We start from the raw sequence: 24,973 nt of genomic DNA, 5'->3' as shown, positions 1-24,973 counted from the left end.
GCCTTTCTTGTCATATTGTCTTAATCTCCAACATTGGACATGTGTTTTCACGAGATCAAGATATCACATCGTATCTGTTTCAACCCATTTACTAACATCCTGTTTTATGGTTCTACTTTCTATATTGAAAGAAACCCTGCTTTTATTTTTAAAGTTCTGTAATTCTCTATCATGGACTCAGCTTCAAGATTAGAAAACTAAAATCAATATGATTGCTAAAACACATTTTTTGATATCAGGTTTCTGAAGATGGGTATTTGGGAGTGCCCTCTTAATTTCCTTTAACTACTTATTTTGGCCCAGTTTCAGACTTTTTTGCAGGAGCATTCAAGCACAGAATTTTTATTTGGCTTATTATGGAATTAAGTCAGATCTGTCCAACTTCTAAGTGGCCAGGGGTCATGTTCCCCTTCGGCCACATACTAACAGGAGCTGCATCCCCCCTGCTTGCTTTGTGCACTGGTTGGACAGTCCAGTATTGGGCCATAGCTATGAATTTTGAATGTGAACTTTCTTAGACTGTAGGGATTTCTAAAACTGTGGTTAAGGTTCAAGGCCCACCCTCTGCACAGTGAAACTGAGTTTTAATACATCAGTGTTACAGTTATAATATAATAATAATACTTCACAGCTGATTAAACCTTCTAAGTAGTATACATGGATATTGCAAGGCATCCTCTGTGTAAAAAAAGGAGTCTAAAAAAATTCTAATTTTCTGTGTAGAAAAAATTTCAAATGATTTCTAATTGAGAATTTAATATTATAGTTGAACACACAAAGATCCACATCCTCTTTTGTCTCTAAAGTGCCTTTGATTCAAATTGCCATTTGTCTCAAACTTTGCCTTCCTGAAGGCAGCTGATCCTATTCCACTTGCAAGGTACCATGCTCTCACATTCAGTCGCTGGACAGCCTACTGTTACATGGAGACCAATCCTGTTCAACCCTTCAGACAGATAGTCTTCCCTTTCTGCAGAGAAGCAGCAACAACACTTGCAACTTCAGAAAACCACCCTATTCTGGATCAGATAATCCTAATCTGTCCAAGAAAGTGCACACCTGTCTCCCATTCTGTTAATGGTCAGATTGATGTGCACATCTCATAAAGCTTCAGCTTACTATGTCTCACTTAGATAGCAGTGTAGCACGACCCATCTAGCTCTTTCCCAGTATGTGGTGAGGGCATTCTCCCACATCTCCTACTTCCCAGGATAATACCCTAACTACCCAACCCTTATGCTAGCTACCCAGTGATTTTTAGTGGAAAATTTTATAAATAAACCTTGCAACAGTGACAGAGGCCCTGGCCTTCTCTTTCCAGCAGAGTGTCTAACCACTAGGCAACAAAGTCAGGTTCCTCCTTGATCACTCCCTGGACTTGATGCATTTTGCATTCCTTAGTCATTGAATAAAATGGGTAAACAGCACTGGGATCGAGCCAGAACCCAGGCCTGCCTCCTTCCACAGAGCAACACTCCATTTTTTTTTGCTCTCCCTCTAGCCTCCTGATCTTTTTATTCTTGGCTGCCAAATGGCCCTGCTAACAACAGGAAGGACAAAGGATGCACATTACTTGGGGACTGGGAAGCAGGAGATGTGGGTTTAAACCACTCAAAATGATGGGGAGATCAAGAGCCCAGGGCTCTCACTTCCTGGGAAAATGCTCTAAGTAATAAGCTATGGGGCAGGAGATGATAGCTGCACCACCATTGCACCTATAGTTCATGTGTGTAGTCCCTTTACCTCTTAAGGAATTAGGAACTTAAGTGGACTTCGTGTGCCATCCCCATATGAAATTGGCTTGGAACAGAATGTAAGTGGAATTAGACCTCTCAGGGCACATATTAGATTGCTTCTGAGAGAGAGTGGTTCAAACCCAGTAATGAAGAAAACTTTTGGGACTGTTTAAGCTAAGATGGAGATATTTAATATATATATAAGAGATTTAGATATGTTACTGGGATTTTTGCCTTTGTATGGAATGCAACAGGATCCTGTTGAGTGACTCGAGAGCCCATGCCTTGTCTGAGTGGAACTTTGTCCCTTAGAGGCAAAATAGGAGTTGGGACATATGATGTTGTCTCATTAGAAATTTTTCTTGAGGTTTCCATTGGGAACATTAACATAGTTGATAAATGCTTTCCACTGATGATTTTTCAGTATTTATTAAATAAATGAAAATATTGGATATTTCTCCTAGAGTTTTGAATGGTGAAGGGAGGACTGTAGTTGGGAAATTAAATGGGTAAAGTCCTGCTCTCACTGAAATTGATAGGACTATAGCACTGATTTCAGCAGTGCCAGGATGTCACCAAACATGACTAAAAGATAAACATGAAGCTAATGAGCACATAATCGCCCTGGTTACACAGTAAGTTTGTTGCACCTGTCCGCCGTTTGAGATTCTAGCTCATTCAAGGCAGAGACTGTTTCTCCTAGCACATGAAGGGTATTACTGTAATAGAAATAATAATGAAAAACTCATTGCCTGAAATAGTCACAGAGAGCAAGCACAAAAATCATAAATGCAGTTCAAAGGAATTACATTAACATATATTAATACAAGATGTTTTGCAACATTCAGTCACTCCTACATAGCAATCATGGTAAGTACCAGATTCTGCAGTGGACAGAAAGCCTGTTAAGATTTTGGAGCAAAAGTTTGTGGGAGGTGTGTTCAGCTATCACTAGTAAGAAAAGTTGAAATTTAGATAACTGGGGTTTGGGGAGGCAAAAAGTAAAGGGAGTGATAGCTGAGACAAGGAAACGAAAGTATGAAATTAGAAGTAAGAGGTAGGCAAAGGAAAGTATAGGCTCTTTACTAAATATGAATGATGTGAAGAAGGCTGGAGAATCTAATGCCTTTTTTACAGGTGAGGAGCACAGTTGTCAACAAGGAGAGAAGAGATGATCAACCTAGAATAGGGAAAGAACAGGGTTAAGCAGTGCTTCCCAAACTTTTCTTCACCATGGCCCCTCACTCGCAACATGCAGTTCCCCACACCCACGTTCCCATATGCTGATGTTGTGATCCCATTTGGGGTTACAACCTAAAGTCTGGGAACCTCTGGCTTAGAGACTTCTTGTTGAAAATTTGTGGAGTCTGGATGAGGTTCTGAATAACTGAAAAAGGCAAGTATTATTCCCATGTTTAAGAAAGGGAAGAAGGAGGATCTAGGGAATTACAGATTGGTCATACCTGGAAGTATTTTGGAAGATGTACTCAACGAATTTGTTTCTTAGCCACTAGAAGATAATAAGCTGATTGGGAACAGTGAGTGTGGATTTGTCAAGAACAAGGCACGCTTGACCAATCTTGATATCTTCTATAACATGATGAGTGTTGTGGATGTGTGGGGAATGTAATATGATATACGTCAACTTTGCAAGATGTTTAGCACTCTCTTCCATGGCATTTCCATTAGTAGACTAAAAAAATAGTCTAGACAAAAGTATTGTAATATCATTCTGTTCATGGATTGTCATCCTTGGTTTTATGTGCTGTTAACAACTGAGGTTCTCCAGTGGTCTGCTATGGGTCTGGTACCTTTTAATATCTTCATTAATGAATTGTGGAGAGGGGATTGAATACTAAATTAGCAAATTTACAGATGATGTCAAACTGGGTGCCATTTCAGACCTTCCAGAGTATAAGATTAAGACTCAAATTGTAAGATAAAGACTCAGCTGGTAAGATTAGGAATGACTTAGATAAACTAGACAAATGATCTGTAATTAACTGAACAAAATTCAGTAAGGATAAGTGCTGAGTCCTGCTCTTAGAACAGAACAGTCACGTGCACAAATATGGACTGAGGAATGGCTGGCTAGGCTGCAGTTCTGCAGAAACTGGTCTGGGGTAATAATGGACATTAAACTGAATATGAACCAACAGCGTGCTCTTGTTGCAAAAAAAAAAAAAAAAAATAGCCTATTAGTCTATATTAATAGGAGCATCACTTGCAAGTAAATTCAAGTGCCTTTTCCACTCTATTAAGCATTGGTTAGTCCTCACCTCGAGTACCGTGTCCAGTTTTGGGCACTGCACTTTGAGAAAGTTGTATACAAATCACGTTGCTCCTCATGGAGAGCAACTCAAGACATTGGAGGTCTAGGAAATGTGACTTATGACAAAAAGGTTGAAAGAAAGGGCATTGTTTAGTCTGATGAAGAAAAGGAAACAGGATTTGATAAATCTTTAAGTATCTGAAGGGTGGTTATAATAAGGGTGGCGATAGACTATTCTCCACATCTTCAAGGGACAGGACAAGAAATAACAGTATTAAATTTCAACAAGGCAAATTTAGATTGGATATTAAAAAGAACTTAAAAATAATGAAGGCACTTAAGCATGGTTAACCTAGAGAGGTTATAGAATCTCTATCCATGGCCATTTTTAAGGTTTGAAAGCTCCTGGATGTGGTTTAGAGAGGGATGATCCTGCTAGACTAGATGACCCTCTGAGGTGTCTTCCAGCCCAGTGTTTCCGTGGCTCTAGAAGGATGTTTCTGGAGGAATAAGTGAGATCAGTAATAAGTGAGATCAAGATAGGTAATGTCTTGGAGGTCATAAGGATTGTGTGTATAGATCTGAAAGATGAAAGGCAAAATCAGAATTTCCAAATTCAGAAGTAGATGCTAAACCTGAATAAAAGAGGTGGGCATTTGACAGTTTTTAAAAAATATTTTTTTTAACAAATTGGCAGCATGCTTTATTTCAGTATAGTATATTAAAAGCATTTACAGCAGAACAAGGTGCTATAAGCTAGAAACTCAACATTGAAAAATTAAATTTGGTATGTTCAATATCTGCATAAAAATGACCCAGGGCTGAACTGAGAGAGGATATAACAAATGTAGAGTGTAGAACAGGGAAAAGAAAGAGCCAAATGAAGGAACTGAATACTGACTCCCAGGTGGGCATTCGGGGATTCCATAGTAGCCATTCTCTGCACTTCCATTAGAAAGCTAGCAATTGTCAGTCTCAAAAAAAGTCACTGCATAGATATGGGGAACTTGGAAAGTAAGGTACCTGAGATGGCATTGATCGTTTTAAGTTATGGTTTTGCAGTGTTGAATGTTACTCTGTGGAGTTAAGCCACTAAAGTTAGAAAAATGTTGAAGTAAGATGGTTTAATTTTTTAATACTCATATATTCTAAAACCTTGTATGTCACAGCAGGGTCCTTCAGGCCCTCTCTCCGCGCTAATTCAACCCAAGGGCACCCTCCATACTCGCCCGCCACGTCTTTGCTCTTAAGGAAAATGTAATAGGGAGGCTGCCTTGCGTCTCCTCGGGCACGTAAACTCCTGGACCCCTCGTAGGGCTCCCCGTACGATGGGTGCTACTCAAGCACCCTAGCCTTGTGGGCTACGCGTGGCTCCTACCACCCCTAATACCATGCCCCAAGCCTCACTGATGTACCTGACGTTGGTGTGTCCTTCTCTATATAGTCTGCCCCCCCTTCTCTGGGGTCTTCTCTCACAAGGCACTCCCCTCTTCGGAGCTCGCCGTGCCCTCCTTGGGCTTCCTAAAATGCTGCCCCCCTTCTCTGGGGTCTTCTCTAACACTGCCCCTCTTCTATGGGGCCTCTTCTAAAAGTGTTGTCCCGCTCAGGGACCCTTGTCCACTTTGGGACTCTCACCTCGAGCCTCCGGTCTTTCAGGCCCACCGCGCTGCTTCCCCTCTTGCAGGACGCTGTGCTGCTATCCCCTTTCCTTGGGGATCACCGCAGCACCCTGTCCTTCTCTTGGGGTGCTGTGCTGCTAACCCTTTCTGTCTGGGTCCACCGCAGCACCCTGCCCCTGTCCTGGGTTTTTCCCTGCAGCGCTAGCCGATTACCGGGTTCGCTACGCCCGTCCTGGGCTTCTCAATCTGGCCCCTCTTAGGCCTCTCACATATTGCCCCGTTGGGCCTCTCACATATTGCCCCGTTGGGCCTCTCACATATTGCCCCTCTCAGGCTCCTTGTGCCCGCCTTGGGCTTCCTAGTAGTGCCACCCCCTCTTTGGGGCTCACTGTGCCCACGCTGGGCTCCCTAATAAAATTGTCCCTCTCTCTGGGACCTGTTGTGCCCACACTGGGCTTCTCCACAATGCACTCCCCCCTTCCTGGGGCTCGCCACGCCCACACTCGGGCTTCCTAGCAGTGCCCCCTCCTGGGGCTCGTTGTGCTCACGCTGGGCCTTCTCAAAACGCCCCTCTCTGGGGCTGGGGTCTATGCACCCCGCACATAACCCGGGGTCTCAGTTCCCCGCCCGCAACCCACTGGTTGCACTCAATTGCGCCTCCACTGGCGCGCAAACTTCGCCTTCACTGGCGCTAGGGCACCCCACCCCTATGGGGTCCCTATGAGGCCTCCTCCAACCCCTACAGCCTCACCCAAGCCTCCGGTGTAAAATACACAAACGTAAACTCAAGCCGCCTGGCTATAACTAAACTCAAAGCCCTATGGCTCCAACAACATTGCTCCATATCAGCGGTACTTGCTGCTAGGCTCCTTTCCGCATCCTCACTCCCGGAGCTCCTGCCTCCCTGGCTGCTGGCAGGCAACCGCCAGCCTGGCCTTGACTCTTAGCTTTATAGGAGCCAGGCCCTGCCCCCTACAGGCCGGTGATTCTTATTAGTCGCCCTGGCAACCTGCAGCTGTACTCATTATGGCTGCTGGGGCTTTTCCCCAGCAGCTTTCCCCTCTCTAGGAGCGGGACAGCGAGGTGCGCCGCGACATTGTATGATTTGCTTCAAATATTCCACAAAAATTCTGTTGTGATATAAAAAATATAAATGAGATAGTTAGTTAGAATCACGTTGAAAAACATCTAACTTTAGAAATGTACAAAGTAAGAAATTAATGTCCTCAACAGGAACTCAAAGAAAGAATTCTAGTAATATGACAGCAAAGCTTGTAAGTGGTAGGTCAGAAAATAGGAGGGAAAAGGCATGTTAATTTGTTTTATCTTACTTTTATAGTACTGTATTTACATACCACATTCAACTTTTCCCAGAAATTGTTTTTTCAAAGTTGGGGTGTGTGTCTTAGGGGGCTGATTTCTTTCTGCCCAGAATAGAAGCATTGGGATGCTGTAAGATGACTGTTGCTTTTTTTCGTGATCTACCTTCCAGAAGCTGGATGGAGGGTGGGGGCAGAGTCCACCAAGGGCAGATCTGAAGCAGGTGCAATTGTGCAGTCATATCCAACTTTGATTCTTGCTCCACCTAAAAATTAAAACCAACTTCCCAGTAGCAACAGTGTCATTTCTATTCAGGGAACAATGATAGAGTCTATTGACTTCATGTCTTAGAGTGATATACCTAAGTCCTGGTAAATTTTCTACACTCCATATGTGTCCTTTCTAATCATCTTGATGTTCCACTAATCAAGCTATCCTTAGTTCTGCAAATTTGATGTCTTGTAGCTAATCCTGGGGTCTCTTCTCCTATTTCACAGTTCTACAGGCTGCCCATGAAGTATAGTTTTCAGCAGCAACTACAGTTTCAGCTTTTGGCTGAGCTGTCAAAAGCTGTTGACAGTTGAGCTGTGAAAGAGTTAAAACTGCAGTTTTTGCCTGAGCAGGAAAGGAAGGGTGAGTGAGTGGAAGATTAGACCTGTCCCTATTCTACATGGACATAACTCTGGAAAAATCTTTTCTTTTTCTTCATTCTGACTTCACAAAAACAAGGTGTGTGTCTTATTTGGGCGAGTATTGCATGAGAGAAAATATGTTATATTTAGCAGGGTTTATTTTGGAGTTGAAATAAATTTTATTTGAATTTAGAGGAAATAAATAGTAGGTAATATACATCTCATGAATGCAGATGTATAGAGTTTATCTTAATCCTTTTTTTTTAAGTTTTTATACCTATTTTTGTAGCAAACATCGTTGCTTTTTTCCCACTCTATAGTATATTTTTGCTGTCTAATAAGTACTTTGCAATGCTAAGTTGTACTTAGGTGAAATAAAACATAGCTAGTTGATAGGGTATAAGTAGTCTTAATGCTGTAATAGAGTTGTTCAATTGGGTATTCTAATCCTAAAAGGAGAAAGAAATGTAAAACAAATAGATATGTTCTTCTTTTTCTATATTTTTGATTAGCAGTGTTTTCAGAATTAGTTTTATCTTTTTGGATAGTGAATGCCCTTCTGGATTCTTGCTGTTACCACCTGCTGTTGTTGTAGAAGAATGCTTTTACGAAGTACCTACAGTAGTATTCAACCTTTTTATACCCAAAGCACTCCTTGTGTGACTTAAGGCTCCCTCCATCACTTCTATTAATTGAGCAGCACCAGCCACCACTTCCCCATCTGTTACAGCCTGCTCAGGCCCACGCCATTGCCACAAGGCTGGATTGGGCCCCAGCCCCACCTACCCAGTACACCAGGTCTGTCACCTGCTGCATCCACCCCAATGGCCAGATCCAGCCTGCAGACATAGATACATTTTGCACAAATCATTTAGATCATGGATGTTTAAACCCTGGCCCACAGGCCATATCTAGCCCATGGAGCCATGGCATCTGGCCTGTGGAGCTTCCTAGAGGTCAGGAAATTTGGTGGCAAGGGAGTGGTGGCAGTTAACCTCTACCCTTTCCCCGCTGCCAAATTTCCAATCCCTGTGTTGTTGGATTGGGCCTTGGCTAGGCCATTACTGTGTGGCCTGAATGGTCCCAAGGCATTGGTGTGTGGCTGGTTAAGGCCTGGGCTGCACCCTAAGCCTGTTCTCATGGCCAGATCATGTGCCATGCAGCCGCACCGGTCACATGGGCCAACTCAAGTCTCCTGCTGCACCTGCCCCAGTGACCAGATCAAGCCCATATGCAACTCTGGCACCACCTGTCTAGACCACAGGATGAAGAGTTGGATACCACTGGCTTATATGTAATTTAAAATATATATGTAGATTTAATATTTATGAAAGAAATTCATTGGACTGTCCTTATATATGAAATGTAATGCTTACTGACAAGGTAGCAGCAGGACAGCAGTCCTATGCAATCTGCTCTATAAATGTCCCTGAGTCTTGATTTAAAATGGGGAGGGGCGGGGGAAGGTGGGGTTCTCCAAATTGGTTAGATGTGAGTACTTTTTAACCATTATACAGCTGAGGTAGAACTAGATAGCATTGCCCCAACGTATTCCATAACTCTAGGCGTGAGTCTTGCTATGCTAAGTTTAGTAAATATGGTAAGTTTTGTAAATCAAGTTCTGTCAAATCTGGAGCTTGTTTAAGGCAAGGTCTTCTACTGTCAGGACATACGAGCAACATTTCCCACTTTCTCTGCTACTTCCCACTTTCTCTGCTAAAAATGCACGTTGCCATCAAGTGAACATGCTTCTTAAACACTAGCTCCCGTTAAACAAAATACAAATAGTAAGAATACAACAGTGATACAAATACCAAAGCAACACTCAAACTCTCTTCTGAGTGCACAAATGTAATAATTGAACACTCTTTGTTAAAATATTAACATAATTTTAAAAATTAAATGCATGTCAGAGCATCACACTAACTGCAGAAGTGATCATAAAAGTATAGATCCCCTCCAAAATTAAAGTTAATATCAAAGGCAAATGCTGAAAAATGATTTGTTTCCAGGGTGTTCCAGTCAAGGATATGATATCAGGTTTTTCATAGTGAAATTTATTCATTGTTATACAATGCATTATTTCTATGCAATATACAAAAGAGTTGTTCCCTTGAATAGCAGCAGTAACAAACTGCTCCCAAGCAGAAACATCACATGCTGCCATCTTTGTACATTTTGTTTTAGCAGATTTTGTTTCAGAACATTTCTAAATTTTCTTTCAAATTGAAAGTTTTGTTTCTTTGTTTTGTCTCAATATCATGTTGCTTTTATGTTGTCATTTAGAATATGATATAGCATCTAATGTCAAGCCATGTCCTAATTCTGGCAGGAAATTTCACCAAATTCAGTATGATTCAACAACAAAGATACAGCTGGTTTCATCAAGTTCATATTTTGCAACAAAAGAACATTCTGTCTGAAATTTTCTGACTAGCTCAATGAGGTCTGCCTCCAGGATGCTTAAAAGGAAGGAGTTACACCCAAGACAGCTTCTTACTGTCTCATTTCTGGGTTTATGTTAGCTAAAGCAGAAGTCATTGGGTCATTCTTCTTTGTGACACATTCAGGAGTTCTAGGGAAGTGATATAGACCAGGGGTGTCATAGAATCATAGAAAATTAGGGATAGAAGGGACCTTAGTACATCATCTAGTTCAACTTCCTGCTCACACCAGGACCGCCCCAAATTAGATCCCCAGCCAAACTGTGTCTAGCCAGGTCTTAAACACCTCCAAAGATGAAGATTCCACAACCTCGCTGGATAACCTGGGTTCCAGTGTTTTACTACCCACCTAGTGAGAAAATTCTTCCTAATATCTAACCTAAATTTCCCTAGCAGCAAGTTGATACCATTGCTCCTTGTTCTGTCATCTGTCACCACTGGGAGCAGTCTAGCTCCATCCTCTGTGGAACCACCTTTCAGGTAGTTGAAGGCTGCTATTAAATCTCCTCTCGGTCTTTTCTAAACTAAATAAGTCCAGTTTCCTCAGCCTCTCATCATAAGCCATGTGCCCCAGCCCCCTCACCATTTTTGTTTCTCTCCACTGGACTCTCTCCAATTTGTCCACATCTTTTCTCTAGCGGGGGGCCCAAAACAAAACACAGTACTCCATATGTGGCCTCACCTGTGCTGAATAGAGGGGGATAATTACTTCCCTTGACCTGCTAGAAACACACCTACCAATGCAGCTCAGAATGCCATTAACCTTCTCGGCAATAAGGGCACACTGTTGGCTCGTATCCAGCTTATTGTGCACTATAGCCCCCAGGTCCTTTTCTGCAGAGCTGCTGCCCAGCCAGTCAGCCCCCAGCCTGTACTGGTGTATGGGATTGTTCTGTCCTAAGTTCAGGACTTTTCACTTGTTCTTGTTGAACCTCATGAGATTCCTTTTGGCCTGATGCTCCCATTTTTCCTGGTCACTCTGAATCCTACCCCTACCCTCCAGTTTATCTACTGGTGTCATCTGCAACCTTGCTGAAGGTGCCCTCTATGCCATCTTCTAGGTCGTTGATGAAGACATTGAACAAAACTGGTCCCAAGACCAACCCCAAGCGCTCTCCACTTGATATCAGCTGCCAACTAGACATTGAGACATTGATTATTATCCTCTAAGCCCAATGCTCCAGTCAGTTTTCTATCCACCTTACGGTCCATTCATCCAACCCGTACTTCCTTAGCTTATCTGTGAGAAAGTTGTATCAAAAGCCTTGCTAAAATCAAGGTAGACCACATCCACTGGTCTCCCCACATCCAAAGAGCCAGTCGTTTCACCATAGAAGGATATCAGGATGGTCAGGCATGACTTGCCCTTGCTGAATCCATGCTGACTGTTCCTAGTCACCTTCTCCTTCAAGTGCTTAGAAATGGATTGCTTGAGGATCTACTCCATTATTTTTCCAGAGACTGAGGTGAGGCTGACTGCTCTATAGTTCCCTGGATCCTCCTTTTTCCCTTTCTTACATATGGGCACTATGTTTGCTTTTTTCCAATGATCTGGCACCTTTCCTGATCACCATGAGTTTTTAAAGATGGTGGCCAGTGGCTCTGCAATCTCATCAGCTAACTCCCTCAGCACCCTCAGGTGCATCCCATCTGGCCCCATGGATTTCTACATGTCCAGCTTTTCTAAATAGTCTCTAACCTGTTCTTTCACCACTGTTGGCTGCTCACCACCTTCCCAAACAATGCTGCGTGGTGCAATAGTCTAGGAGCTGACCTTGCCTGTGAAGACTGAGGTGAAAAAGGCATTGAGCACTTCAACCTTTTCTCCATCCTCTGTCACTAGGTTGCCTCCCCCATTCAGTAAGGGATCCATAGTTTCCCTGATCCTCCTCTTGTAGAAACCCTTTTTGTTACCCTTTATATCCCTTGCTAGCTCTAACTCCAACTGCACTTTGGCCTTCCTGATTTCATCCCCAAGCAATGCTCTTATATTCCTCCCTAGTTATTTGTCCAAGTTTCCACTTGTTATAAGCTTCCTTTTTGAGATTCAGTTTACTAAACAGTTCCCTGCTAAGCCAGGCTGGTCTTTTGCCATATTTGCTAGTCTTCCTTCACATTTGGATGGTTTGTTCCTGCACTCTCAGTAAGGCTTCTTTAAAGTACAGCCAGCTTTCCTGGCCTCCCCTCCCCCTCAGTGTGGCACCCCAGGGGATCCTGCCTATGAGTTCCCTGAGTGAGTTGAAATCTGTTTTTCTGAAGACCAGTGTCCTTATTCTGCTGCTCTCCATCCTTCCTTTCCTCAGGATCCTGAACTCAATCATCTCGTGACCACTGCTGCCCAACTTGCCATCCACTACTACATTCCCCACCGATTCATCCCTGTTTGTGAGCCGCTGGTCAAGAAGAGCACAGCCCCTAGTTAGCTGCTCCAACACTTGCACCAGGAAGTTGTTCCCAACAGTCTCTAAAAACTTCCTGGATTGCCTTTGCACTGTTGTACTGCCCTCCCAGCAGATGTCAGGGTGATTGAAATCCCCCATGAGAACCAGGGCTTGTGATTGGGAAACATCCACTAGCTGTTTAAAGAAAGCCTCATCCATCACTTCCTATAACAGACACCCACTGAATATCACCCTTGTTGCTCTCCCCTCTAACCTTAACCCAGAGACTTTCAACAGGCGTGTGTCCACTTTCATACCGGAGCTCTGAGCAATCATATGGCTCTTTTACATAAAGTGCAACTCCTCCTCTTCTACCCTGCCTGTCCTTCCTGAACAGTTTGTACCTGTCCGTAACTGCACTCCAGTCATGCAAGCTATCTCACCAAGTCTCTGTTATTCTGATCACATCGTAGCTCCGTGACTGTGCAAGGACTTCCAACCCTTCCTCCTTGTTTCCCAGGCTCCGTGTATTCATGTACAGGCGCCTAAGTTAACTGGTCAATTGCCCTGATTTCCCAGAAAGTATGAGAACACCCAGCTGTTGCTCCCTCCTGCTTGCTCTTCCTCTAGATCTCCCACTTCCCCACTTACCGCAGGGCTTTGTTCTCCATCCCCCAGTAAGCCTAGTTTAAAGTCCTCCTCACTAGTCAGATGTACCCCAGGTCAGATCCATGGGGATAGTGGCAATGCAGTATATCCAGTGATTTCAGTGGGGATCTGGTGGTGGGAGGATCTTTGGGCAGTAGCGGCAGTGCTGCCAAGCATTGGTGGCCAATGTCTGGCAGCTGCAGAGTGAGCACAGTCACGGAACTATGATGTATCTACACAACCCTTGCTCATCCCCCTGCTGACAACCCTGGTTCCATCAGGACCAAAGGGCTCTATATTCTGCAGTAGACCAGGCCCCCTATCCCTGACCCCAAATTCCAGTGGGCCAGATGGTATGATTCTACAGGCCAGATCTCTGATATAGATATACCCAGTAAGCTTTCACCCTGCATGATGAAGCATTACATGTATGCTCTGTAGGCTGGGAAACCAGGACCTTTCTGGTTCCTTCTAAATTCTTAAATGCAATTCTTAAATTGCATCTCCCATACCTTAACAAGTATCTCCTTTCCCAGCTGTTCCTCACCGTAGAACTCCCCAAGATCAGACCCTAGAAACCTTCTTTAGGCAGTTGCTATTCTTCACAGCTCTACCATTAACACATGGTAGAAGGAAAGCTTTCAGAACTCAGATGCTAATGTTGAAGACAATACCATCAAAGTCATTCCACAACAGTTCCAGTAAGGACTACCACCAACTTATCAAGAGGCCCTGAAAACCTCTAAGCAAATATAAACAACTAAGTGTGTTGTCCTGAGGAATGCCAGATGAAATTTATAAGCATGGTGGAAAAAATTCTCTCTCACCAACTACATGTCATTTATTATGAAAATATTGAAACATGATCAAATTCCCAGTGACTTGAGAGATGCCAGAATTGTAAAGTAACCATATTCAGGAAAGGAGATATATTGGATTGCAGCAATTTTCATGGGATTACATTCTGTTTATAGCTGGAAAGGTCCTTGCCCCCATTCTCCACAAAAAACTCACTTTCCACGCTAAGGAGATTCTACTCAAGTCCCAGTGTGGTTTCAGACCACTCGGAGGTGCAATAGATATGATCTTTGTTGACAGGCAACTTCAGAAGTGCTGTGAGCAACAATAAGATTTTTACATGGCCTTCATTGACCTGACTTCAGTAATGTAACTTGGAGTGTGCAAGGAAGGCAATAGTCCTGGGGGGAGGGGGGACACCAGAATTGCCCCCATCCCCATGAAATCTGCACCTTAGCAGCAAAAGCAGCCCCGCAACATTGCTTTTGTAGCAATAGTAAGGTGCAAAGATCCATGTTGCTCTGTCAAAGCAACAACCAGGGAAGCATGCAATGCTGTGCCTGTGGTTATGGCTATGGCAGATGCAGCAGGAGCAGCCACAGACTGATTTTGAGTCCCCAGCATAGGTAGAACTTTTGTCCCATATCCACCCCACCCCTCCGACCGCACTTCTCTACCACCCTTACCCTCACTCTCCCACAGGGTTTGCCCAGGGTTTGCTCATTAGGCCTTTGATTCCATAAACAGAGAGGCCCTATGGAAGATTCTGATGAGGAGGCCTGCCAAAATTTGTTACTACCACCAAACTTCACTATGACATGACAGCAACTGTCCTAAGTAATGGACCCCTTCACTGTTAGAACTGGAGTCAAATAAGGTGTGATTGAACCAACACTCTTTTCCATCTATATCACAGCTATTCCACATCTCAGTACTGAAAGACTTCCATCTGGAGTCAGTATCCAGTATTCTACGGATAGCGATATCTTCAACATCAACTGGTTATGTGATGAATACCTCCATGACAGATCTTTAATAAGGTGATGATTGTGTTGCATGTGCCCATTTAATTGAAGAGCTTCAGGGTACTTCATTTGCTTCTGTGAAGTCTATGAAGTGCTTGGACTTACTGTCAACTTAATGAAAACCAAGTTACTTTACCAACCTACCCCACACCAATCAGGTGCTACTCCATAAATTATAAAAAGAGAATTTGAAGAAATTTGAGTATTTCGCCTACCTGGGTAATCATACCTTTTCCAACAAGTAAACATAGACGATGATATGCAACACCAGATAAAATCTGCTAATGCTGCCTTGGGATGTCTTTGAAATCATGTCTTGGATGATCATGACATTAGGACTGAAACCCAACTCTTGTCTCCCAGGCTGTTGTCATTTCTGTCCTTTTGTATGGGCATGAAACTTAGATGACACATCAAAAACACCAGAAAGATTTGCAACATTACCATCAGTGGTGTCTTTGGAAAATCCTCTACATCAATTGGATGGACAGAAGAATGAATTCCAGGGTTCAGGCTCAAGAAAGCACCACCAGCCTTGAAGTCAGGTTTATACGGCATCAGGTTTGTTGGACAGGGCATGTCATAAAGATGCCTGACAACTAGCTCCCAAAACAAGTTTATTCTCCCAACTCAATCATGGTCACTGTTCTAGAGCTGGGCAAAAGAAGAGATTCAGGGACACCTTGATGACCAATATGAAGAAATGCAGTATCTGGGAGACTCAAGACTGAATCATCCATAATTTTGCCATGATATATGGCAAGGCCTTGATCATTTCAAGCAAACTCATTTCACTATAAGGTAGGTAGATGAGAGAGACAAAGAAAAAAAGCTGTGTTATGACATCACCCTACAATCTACTCTTTCCTCCTAGAAATACTTGCCATGTTTGCAGTCAAACATGCAGTTCTCGGATTGGCTTCCTCAGTCATCTACAGATTCACTGATGACTTCCCTATATACTGGAAGACTGTCAGCCTCATATAGAGGAATTGCCAACGATGATGACAGCTATTCTTTACAGAACATCATATACTGCCTATATTTTTCTTAAGACTCATTTGTCAAGTACATGTTCTAGTTATATTTTCTGGAGGCAAGGCAAGTTCTCAATAGAAGTGGTGGACAAGATTAGACTTGTGTTGACCCCAGAATCCATTTTGTTGTTACTCATAATTGTGGGTACATTTCTTCTCTCCATCTGCTCAGTCCTTTGCCCCAAAATATATGATATTTGACAGATCTGGCATTTAATATTCTCCTTTCACTTACTCTGGTGCATAAGGATTGACTTTTTTGGCTTAAGTTGAGGCAAAATACAGTGCCATTCAAAGAAGGTACTGTGTAAAACTGGGTGCATGTACATGAGATGCCTTACTGTGCAGTAGCATAGTTTACTACACAGTAAGCATGTGCTTCTGCACATGCACACGCTTACTGCAAAGTAAACCTCGGCAATTGTGTGTAAATTTGCTACCTGAAAATGCAAGTAGCAAATTTACTTGTGATTACTTACTGCGCAGTAGTGCTCATGTAGACACCTGACTGGGAGCAGTTCTGCACCTGGTCAACCAGGCACCAGAGGGCAGGAGATTGCTCCCTGCCCCCAGGAACTGTCTGCTGCTGGGGCAGGCTCCACTACCAGAAGCCAGGTAGGGACTATGTCCCTCTGCCCTGGCAGTAGGTATTTCAGACAGCATAAATTTTGTCACTTTGCACTGTGCTTAGTTGTGTGGAGGAAATGCAACAGACAGCATCAACTGAACTAACTTTGTTCTTGTGCGTGAGCAACATAATTATTTATTGCATTCCAATTAGAGGCACCTGTGAAACCCCAGTGTTACTACTGGCATTGCTCAGGTTTTCATTTAGGTTGTCATTTAGTGTCTTCATTTGAAGACGGTGGGGAGCTCAGGTGTAGCAGAGTTTTCAACCTACCAAATATTCATTATGGTGATGGAGTCCAAGATAGAAAAAATCCAGGTCAGCTCTGTTGATTCAAAATCAAATTGCAGAGTTGGTATTTTGGAGGATGGGGAGGAGTAGGTTTTTTTTATAAATGAAGCACATTTGATCTCAGATAAAAAACATGGCTCTCTGTAATACTCCCTTTTAGAGTAAAAGAATCACGGTTGTACTTTCATTTTCATCACGTAAATGAAAGCAGACTGCTACCTCTATAGTCAGAAAAATTGCACACAGACATAGGATTGAAGAAGGGCCCTGCTGGGTCACTGAGTACAATCCCCTGATGTTGGAGGAAAACATGTTATAATCCCATTTAGAGATCCATCATCATGTGACACCTCACAAGTATTTAACATGCAGGTGTGACCATACTAATTTGCTAATCTGTTTAGTTTTAATTCATAATTGATTTATATTAAGGCACAATATCTGTTTTCCTTCCGATGATGACAGAAGTCATAGGATCATGGGAAAATGCTCTTGAAAATTTCCAGGGATAGAGATTTCTCAGCTTCTATAGGTAGTCTGTTCCAATACTTGTCTTCATAGTCTGAGAGCTCTTCCTAATTTTTAGCCTGATCTCCCCTGATCCAGTTTGAGGCCAGTGATCCTAGTCCTGTCCCCTATAGCCACAGGGGCTATATATATATACCCTTCAGATATCAGTTATCCCTTCAGGTATATATAACCAGGTCCCAAATACTAGCATAGTTAAAATATCACATTCTTTTACTGTGAATGCAATATGCTGTGGCAAAAGTAGTTATGCCAGCATAATTTGTTGCAGTTTGGTGAATCAAAACAAGTTATGCCTTATGAATTGTGTTGTAACAGTATAACTGTGCCTCTATGAAGACTCTTCCCAACAAACCAACACACCTCATTAACATAATTAAATAAAAGACAAGGATTTAGATCACCAGTACTAACATTCTTTTAACAGAAAATTGCAAAAGAATATTATATCAAATAATGTTTCATATAGCTTAACTATCAATCCCCCTTACTGGAGATGTGAATTATACTGGCAAAAGGTCTTCTCTGGCTTGTACAAACCACCTTCACAGTGAACTGACACTGTTCTGGCCAGTTGACATTCTTACTGGTATAAGTTAGGTCAACATGAGTGATTTAGTAAACGTAGCTGTCAGTAAGGGACATGATTTTTGCAATTCCTTGTCTACGTGGCTGTGCCAACAAAAATGTGTAGTATAGATGTGCCCTTAATCTATGGTTTAAAGATTTTTCTCAACAACCGTAATAACTACTAGAGATTTATTTCTTCTTAAGAAAAACTGAGACTAGGAGAAAAATTGATTGCCTATGTTGATTCTTATTGATTCCATTTCTCCTGCCTACTATTCCAAGGTGACCACTTCCCACATGATAAAAAACGGGGAATTATTGTAAAGCAGACAAAGGGAAGTAGCAAAACTCTTAACAAACACCAAGGGTAGCTTTGCTATCACAGAGCCAAGGCAAATGTTACATTTATTGCACACATAACATTAGCCATGCCATAAATAGCAACCATGCCACAAGTTCAGCCAATTAATGGTGTAATAAAATAAGAAAACAGCCACAAAGATAGTCCACCTATAATGGAGTATTTACATATAATGTGGAACATCTTTGTAGCTGATTTGCTGTGTGCTTTAAATTAAACATGGCTAGTAGGGCTGCCACACCACATCCCAACACTGCCTGTGCCAGTGGTGATGATTGTCAGCATCAGAGGGGGGTAGTCTCCACTGGTTGGAAAGTGGACTGCCCCAGTTTTAATAAAGAATGGTTTATGCAGTGATATTTATGGTGAGGTAAATGGAGGCTAAGTTGCATTGGATATAGCGGAGGAAGTTGACTAGTGCAGTCATAATAAAGTTTCTGTTCGTGAACTACTGTAACAGACAGCCATATCAAATTTCAAGTCTGATAGTAGGTGTCCATTCACCCCCCCTTGCATTAATATAAAGTCTGTGTTTCATGTGAAGCACAAGTGATGTCCATAAATTAGTGCATTATAATGACTATCTTGAAGTGGCTTTCCTCAGTTTGCCCCAAATCTACCTTTATGATTAAATACTAGGAATATTCTGTAGGCAGAGGCTTATTTCTTTTGTTTAGCTTTGCAAAGAAAAGGTTTACAAGTCTGAACAGAAATAACATGAGTAGAAATCAAGTTGTTCAGAAACTTGCACTTATAAGTATTTATAAGGTTATGAATAAATGTATTTTGTGTGGCTAATATTTTAGTACTTCGTGATGTACCCTGTCCCTCTCATGCTGCCAAAACACATTTGAAACTAGACTATTTTTGGATCACAATATAAGAATGCAGATTTATTCAGATGGCTATATCCGCACTTGTTTTACACTTTCCTATATACATCCATGAGAAAAAAAATGTGCATTTAATTTCAGTCTTAACAGTGAAATCAGCAAGAGCCATTCAAATGCACCAAGGGCTGTAACTTGAAATTCAGTATGTTGTGAATTAGTTTGGCTCTTATCCCCCAAGTCCTACAGCATTTATATACACAATTTAGATTGGGTACCATGTATTTAATGTATTGTGTCACTGAAACCTCAGAAGCTCGTTCTGGAGAAAACTCTATTGGTACAGTTTAGGTAAAAATGAGAGTAAACATAAGTTTGGGGGGGGGGGGAGGGGGGACCTAATTTATCCCATTAAGTAGGTAGTTAATAGAAGTAATGTGTTGAATAAGGTAAAGCTATTTTTACATAGTTGCTTTTCTCACCAGATAGCATGCTTTAAGAATGTATGTCACAATCACTGAAAGTTAGGAAAATCCTGCTTAAAACTAACACTTCTTTTTGTAGTATGCAAAAGTATCCTTTTAGCAATGTACTTCCTCAGTGTCAGCTTAATAGTTATTGTGTCCTGTATGTAAAACTATGCCCTGTCCTTGCAGGGGACTGAAATCATCAATCTAATATGTTTTCATATATTGAACTAGTAGCTAGGACTAGGTAAGATTAGAAATATAAATTCATGTTGTGCTTTCAATATTATTGCTTATTGTAAATGTATCTCTTATTCATTTTTATCATTCATTAATGATACATATCCCTTTCATATAAATATAGGACTAATTCTTCAAGTGGAGTTCCTTGTGCCTCTGTGGGTCAGATCAAGACCTTAATAAACATAATACTTGCCTGTTTAGTGATTTCAATTATGTTAATCTTGATTGATTGATTGATTGATTGATTGATTGATTTTTACAGATTGTAGCTTTACGTGAACAAAATGCACATATTCAAAGGAAAATGGCATCTGGAGAGGGACCTGCTGAATCAGAACATATTGAAGGAATGGAGCCAGGGCAAAAAGTTCATGAAAAGGTATGAAACATTAAGTTTTTGTTCTTAAGACAGGACAAAAAGTAACTTTGAAATAAGATTAAAATATTTATTAGAATTTGATGCCCAGCCCAGTTTGTTCCACACAGATTGTTGGATCCTGACTATAGAAAGTTTCTACTGTATGTAAGAGACAAATAATATAAACCAAAATGTGGACATGCCACTTCAGTGATGAACTGGTGCAAGCACTACTCTGGACACATTCAAGAAGTGTTTGGATAATTATCTTGCTGGGGTTCTCTGACCCCAGCTGACGTCCTGCCGTTGGGTAGGGGGCTGGACCAGATGATTTCGCAAGGTCCCTTCCAGCCCTAATATCTGTGGAATCTGTGAAATCTATGATTCAGCCCAATCTCCTGGAATCTTTGCCACTATGACTTTTATGTTGCCCCATCTAGAAATTATTTTTTCCTATAAGAAAAACTCAGGACAGGCTACTGAGGGTACAACAAATCACTTGATTCTTGAGAATTGCACTAGAACAGCTAAAATATTGTCTTAGTGGACCAGTAGATCCACAAATCAGAAGATCATTATATCTGTTGTTCTGTTTTAAAATCTACTTTTCACTGGCAGGTAGTTTAATCAAATATGCTAAATATTTGCAGATCTTCTCTTTCTGATATTCTGTTGTAATGCTTCCTTATCATTCTATTCCCAATCTTTGTTTTTGAACTTCTAATTAATGCACATTAGTTTTTGCACTTCTAATCAGTGTACACTGGGTGTGTCTACATGTTGCCATATGATGACCTTGTTACTGCACCATGCTTTAGTACTTCCGTTTGGAAGTACTAAAACTCGGCATAGTAACTGCCGATACTGCACAGTATGGGCAGCGCACGGTTAAATTTCCCTGCTTTGTTGCCATAGTGGTGAGCTATAATCAGAGAGTGCACTGCTATAGCGATGTAACTAGTGATCATGTGTAGACCCACATGATCGCTATGTTACTGCAGCGTACCGTACGGCAACATAGCGCACCGCTACATCACCGTAGGGCAATGTGTAGATGTGCCCACTCTGTCCTAATTTTGACAGCAGCCTTTAACTAACTGAAGAGTGTTTCCAAAGAGGATGGAGCTAAACTTGTCAATGGTGACAGATGACAGAACAAGGATCAATGGTCTCAAGCTGCAGCAAGGGAGGTTTATGTTGGATATTAGGATGGTGATGCACTGAAACAAGATGCCTAACGAGGTGGTGGAATCTCCATCCTTGGAGGTTTTTAAGGGCTGGCTTGATAAAAGCCTGGCTGGAGTGGTCTAGTAGGCGATGGTCTTACTTTGAGCAGGGGGTTGGACTAGATGACCTCCTGAGGTCCCTTCCAACCCTAATTTTCTATGATTCCAAAAACTATAAAATAATATTAATGGTAGTAGTGCTTAGCATTCCTACAGCTTGGGGATTTTATCTTTTCAAAGCACTTTACAAACAGTAAGTTAATTCCTGTCACACACACGTAGTCAGTAAGTAGGTATGAAGAGAGTAATGCAATGAGAAAAGGATCAGATTTCTAAAGTTTTTAGGCACTTAACTCTCTTTGAACTCAATGGAATATATTTTGCTTTACGTGCCTAAATGATGTATATACCACTGCATAACTTGTTTTTGGCATGTAAACACATTTCCGATTCTGTTTTGCCCTTTAGTTAAATAGAATCGGCCTGGTGCATACACCAGTCAGAGGACAGCCCTCCTGTTTTTTATACTAGTAGCTTAATTAGTGGTTAAGGTACTTTCTCGGAGAATGGAAAACCAAAGTTCTAGGCCCCACTTATGTTGGGTTTAAATCTGCATCTCCTACACCTAGCAAAGAAGTCTAATCACTGAGCCATAGTGAGGCATTGCCATCTCCTGTCTGCCCAGTAGGCAAGTAAATTATTTTTTTTGTCCTGCAGCTGCCTGACAGAGTGCAGGTCTACTTAGCATTCCCAGTGTACCTGCTTGAGTTTGTGGAGACAAAGCTGGGTCACAAACTCTGTGTGTAAGTGCCAAAAATGACAGTTGGACAGCTGCACACATACCATTTAGACCTATAAGATGAAATAGGATTTAGCTCTAAATGTCCTTAAAAATTTGACTTGCATGCTAGAAGTAGACATCTCCAAATTAAGCCAATCATCTGTGCCAGAATGTGTGCCTCTCACAGCTGATCTGTTTCACTGGGCAGAAGAAATGTTACCTGTTGTCCTGACTATTGATGGTGCAGGACAATAGGTGTTGTGTTCTTCTAAGGTTTGAAGGACCCAGTTTGCATAGGAATTCCCAGTGTGTGCAGGATCAAGCCTCTCAAGGCCAAGGAGCACCTATCCCAGGCAACTGGAAAGCAGAGGATTCTGTGAATTGCTGGCATTCTCACAACATAAAATAAATAGATGTTGGTCACTAAACAGTAGTACCAATTGATGCCAACTTTATTGCAGCCATAAATTTGGGGCATTTTTGGAGTGACAAAGGGGTATTAATGCCTGTTTGCTTGGCCTTTAGACCACAAAAATATTTATGGCAGCACAAAGGCAACAAAACGCAATGCATCTTTCCACCCCCTGTGCTTTTTCCAAGGTCTCAACGAGACCTCTTAGTATGGTTTTAAAGAGCAAATTCTTTGCTTGTGTTCCAAGTATTACCTATGTTCATAATAATTTTCCTGGACACATCAGGCCCCTTCTGAAAGGTGTTCATCCCTTGCAGCCCAACCTCATTTCAGATTACATGCGAATTGAACACTGTGACTTCCTACAAATATACAAAAATAACAAGGTATAAGATTTTACAGATGTACATTTTTATAAGCTTGTCTACCTAGTAGTTTCAGTTACAAGACAATATTTTCATTCAAATGAGGAACAAATTGACATATCACCCTTCTGTGTGAAAGTGCTTGTGGCCGTATTACGAGGGTTTATAGCCCGGGATGAGAGTGGAGGGTGGCTGCTTCTTGGTTGTCAGGTTTTTTTTTCTGATAATATTGGTACAGCATTAGTAAGAGACACTTTTGGATCTTACTGACTGGTACTGTACCTGAAGTGAAGTGGGGCATCCACAACCTTAGCTATAGGAAAGTTTTTTATTATCACAAGGATGACTGAATGAAAGACATTTATTTCTACCAGTGGAAATTTCTGGGAAATTTCTGGGAACAATCATTCTGGGAGAGGAGCATACAGATGTTTATTTTGCAGCTGCCTCCTCTCCCCTGTTCTCTCTGCCTTCTCCAGACTTGGGTGATCCCTATCTGTAGAAGGCATGTGGAGCAGTGCTTGCTCCATTTCTTCTGGTCCCTGGTGGTAATGCAGAAGTAGAGAAAGACTCCCTGTGCCATCCCCACACTGGAATCTGGGGAATGGTTGGGAAGCAGCCACCTCATCTGCTCCTATTCACTGCCTCTTAACCCATTTCTTCCCCACATACTAGCCTTATGGTGAGACTGAGGAACACAGCACTATAACAACATGAACACATTTAAAACAGAAATATTACAATAAATCCTGTAGGGCTGTGAAAGGGCTGTGAAACTGGAGAAGAGAATAAGATAAACAATTAACAGAAAACAAGAAACTTTACTAATGGAAAATGAAGACTTATCAAAAGGGAGGAGGGTCATTTTCCCTCCTCCGGTAGGTGAAGAAAGAATTTCAGTAATTACATAGATTATAGCATGCCATAAAGTCAGCATCAGTGTTCAGTCCTTGGCTCTCATTGTCCATCCAATTTATGAATTTTTGTTCCAAAGCTCACCTTTTGAAGGCATTTTGTAAATTTTAATCATTGCTATGCAAGCTTCTTCCCTCAAACCTGATGAAGAGTACTTTGCATTTGAAAGGTTGTCTAACTTTATCCCAGCCATACAGTTGGTCCAATAAAAGCTATCATCCACAAAGCCTCTTCCTTCTCACACAGTTCCTAGATCACAACAACATCACTTCAACATTACCAATAAATCCCACAGACAACAGCAGTTGGCAACACTGAGTAACAGACAGTGTTTTGAAGCTGAATATTAATTCTTATTTCTTGATATTAAAAAACGATTAAGTCACTCAGAAGAGATAAAAAAGGTTCAGAATTTTGTGGAATCAAGATTAGAAGTGTGGGAAGATGTAGGGTATATGATATGTATTTAAAATATAGACCAATCTGTGTGAGAGGTAGGGAGGGAGGAAGGAGCAGGGCTGGATTGTCAGAATATAATCTCATTTTCTACAGTCATCAGAGTTAGCCTTTGGTCAAAACCATAGGGATACCTTGCAGTAATTTGCCAGTAAATCAGATTATATTTGTCAGTTCCTTCAGAACTCTGGCCAGCTATAACAGTAGTTTTATAGGGCCATAAAACACTGTACTTTTTACTTCTTACTGACAACTGGATCTGCAATTTATATATATCACCCCACAGGGACCTGAAAAAAAAACCAGAATGCAAGAAATAAATGTCTTACTGGCAGAAAATAGAAAAAGAGACCTTTTTTTAAAAAGTAGGAATTAAAGGAATGTGTGTATTTCAGTATCTTAACAGTATGCAAACATGCAGACACATCCTCTATTTCTTTAGCACTTAATTAATCAATAAAGAACTGAAGATCAGGATTAAGTAGTATAACTTTTTAGATGTGTTAAGCATAGCTTGCAAAGAAAAAAACAAACCCTGTGTTAAGTTTACCTTAAAGGAAAGGTGGGGGAAGATGTGAGGGGTCAGGAGGAAGAGAGTAAGCTAGAAGAACTTGGCAGCTGCTCTGGAAA

At 41.6% G+C, this 24,973-nt stretch overlaps 1 protein-coding gene across 5 annotated transcripts in view; it reads left to right on the top strand.

Annotated features, from left to right (window-relative positions):
• Window positions 1–24,973, top strand: part of PPFIA2 (PTPRF interacting protein alpha 2) — a 706,597-nt gene that overhangs the window by 519,301 nt on the left and 162,323 nt on the right. For all 5 annotated transcript variants that reach the window (XM_059726131.1, XM_059726132.1, XM_019494145.2 and 2 more), the window contains one exon: window positions 20,093–20,209. In XM_059726131.1, the coding sequence (XP_059582114.1) occupies window positions 20,093–20,209 (117 nt within the window). The remainder of the gene's footprint in view (window positions 1–20,092; window positions 20,210–24,973) is intronic.

The sequence above is a fragment of the Alligator mississippiensis genome, chromosome 4 (genome assembly GCF_030867095.1).
Source record: "Alligator mississippiensis isolate rAllMis1 chromosome 4, rAllMis1, whole genome shotgun sequence".
Lineage (NCBI taxonomy): Eukaryota > Metazoa > Chordata > Crocodylia > Alligatoridae > Alligator > Alligator mississippiensis.
Note: the sequence above shows the minus strand (reverse complement) of the source record. Positions and strands in the feature narration are given on the sequence as shown.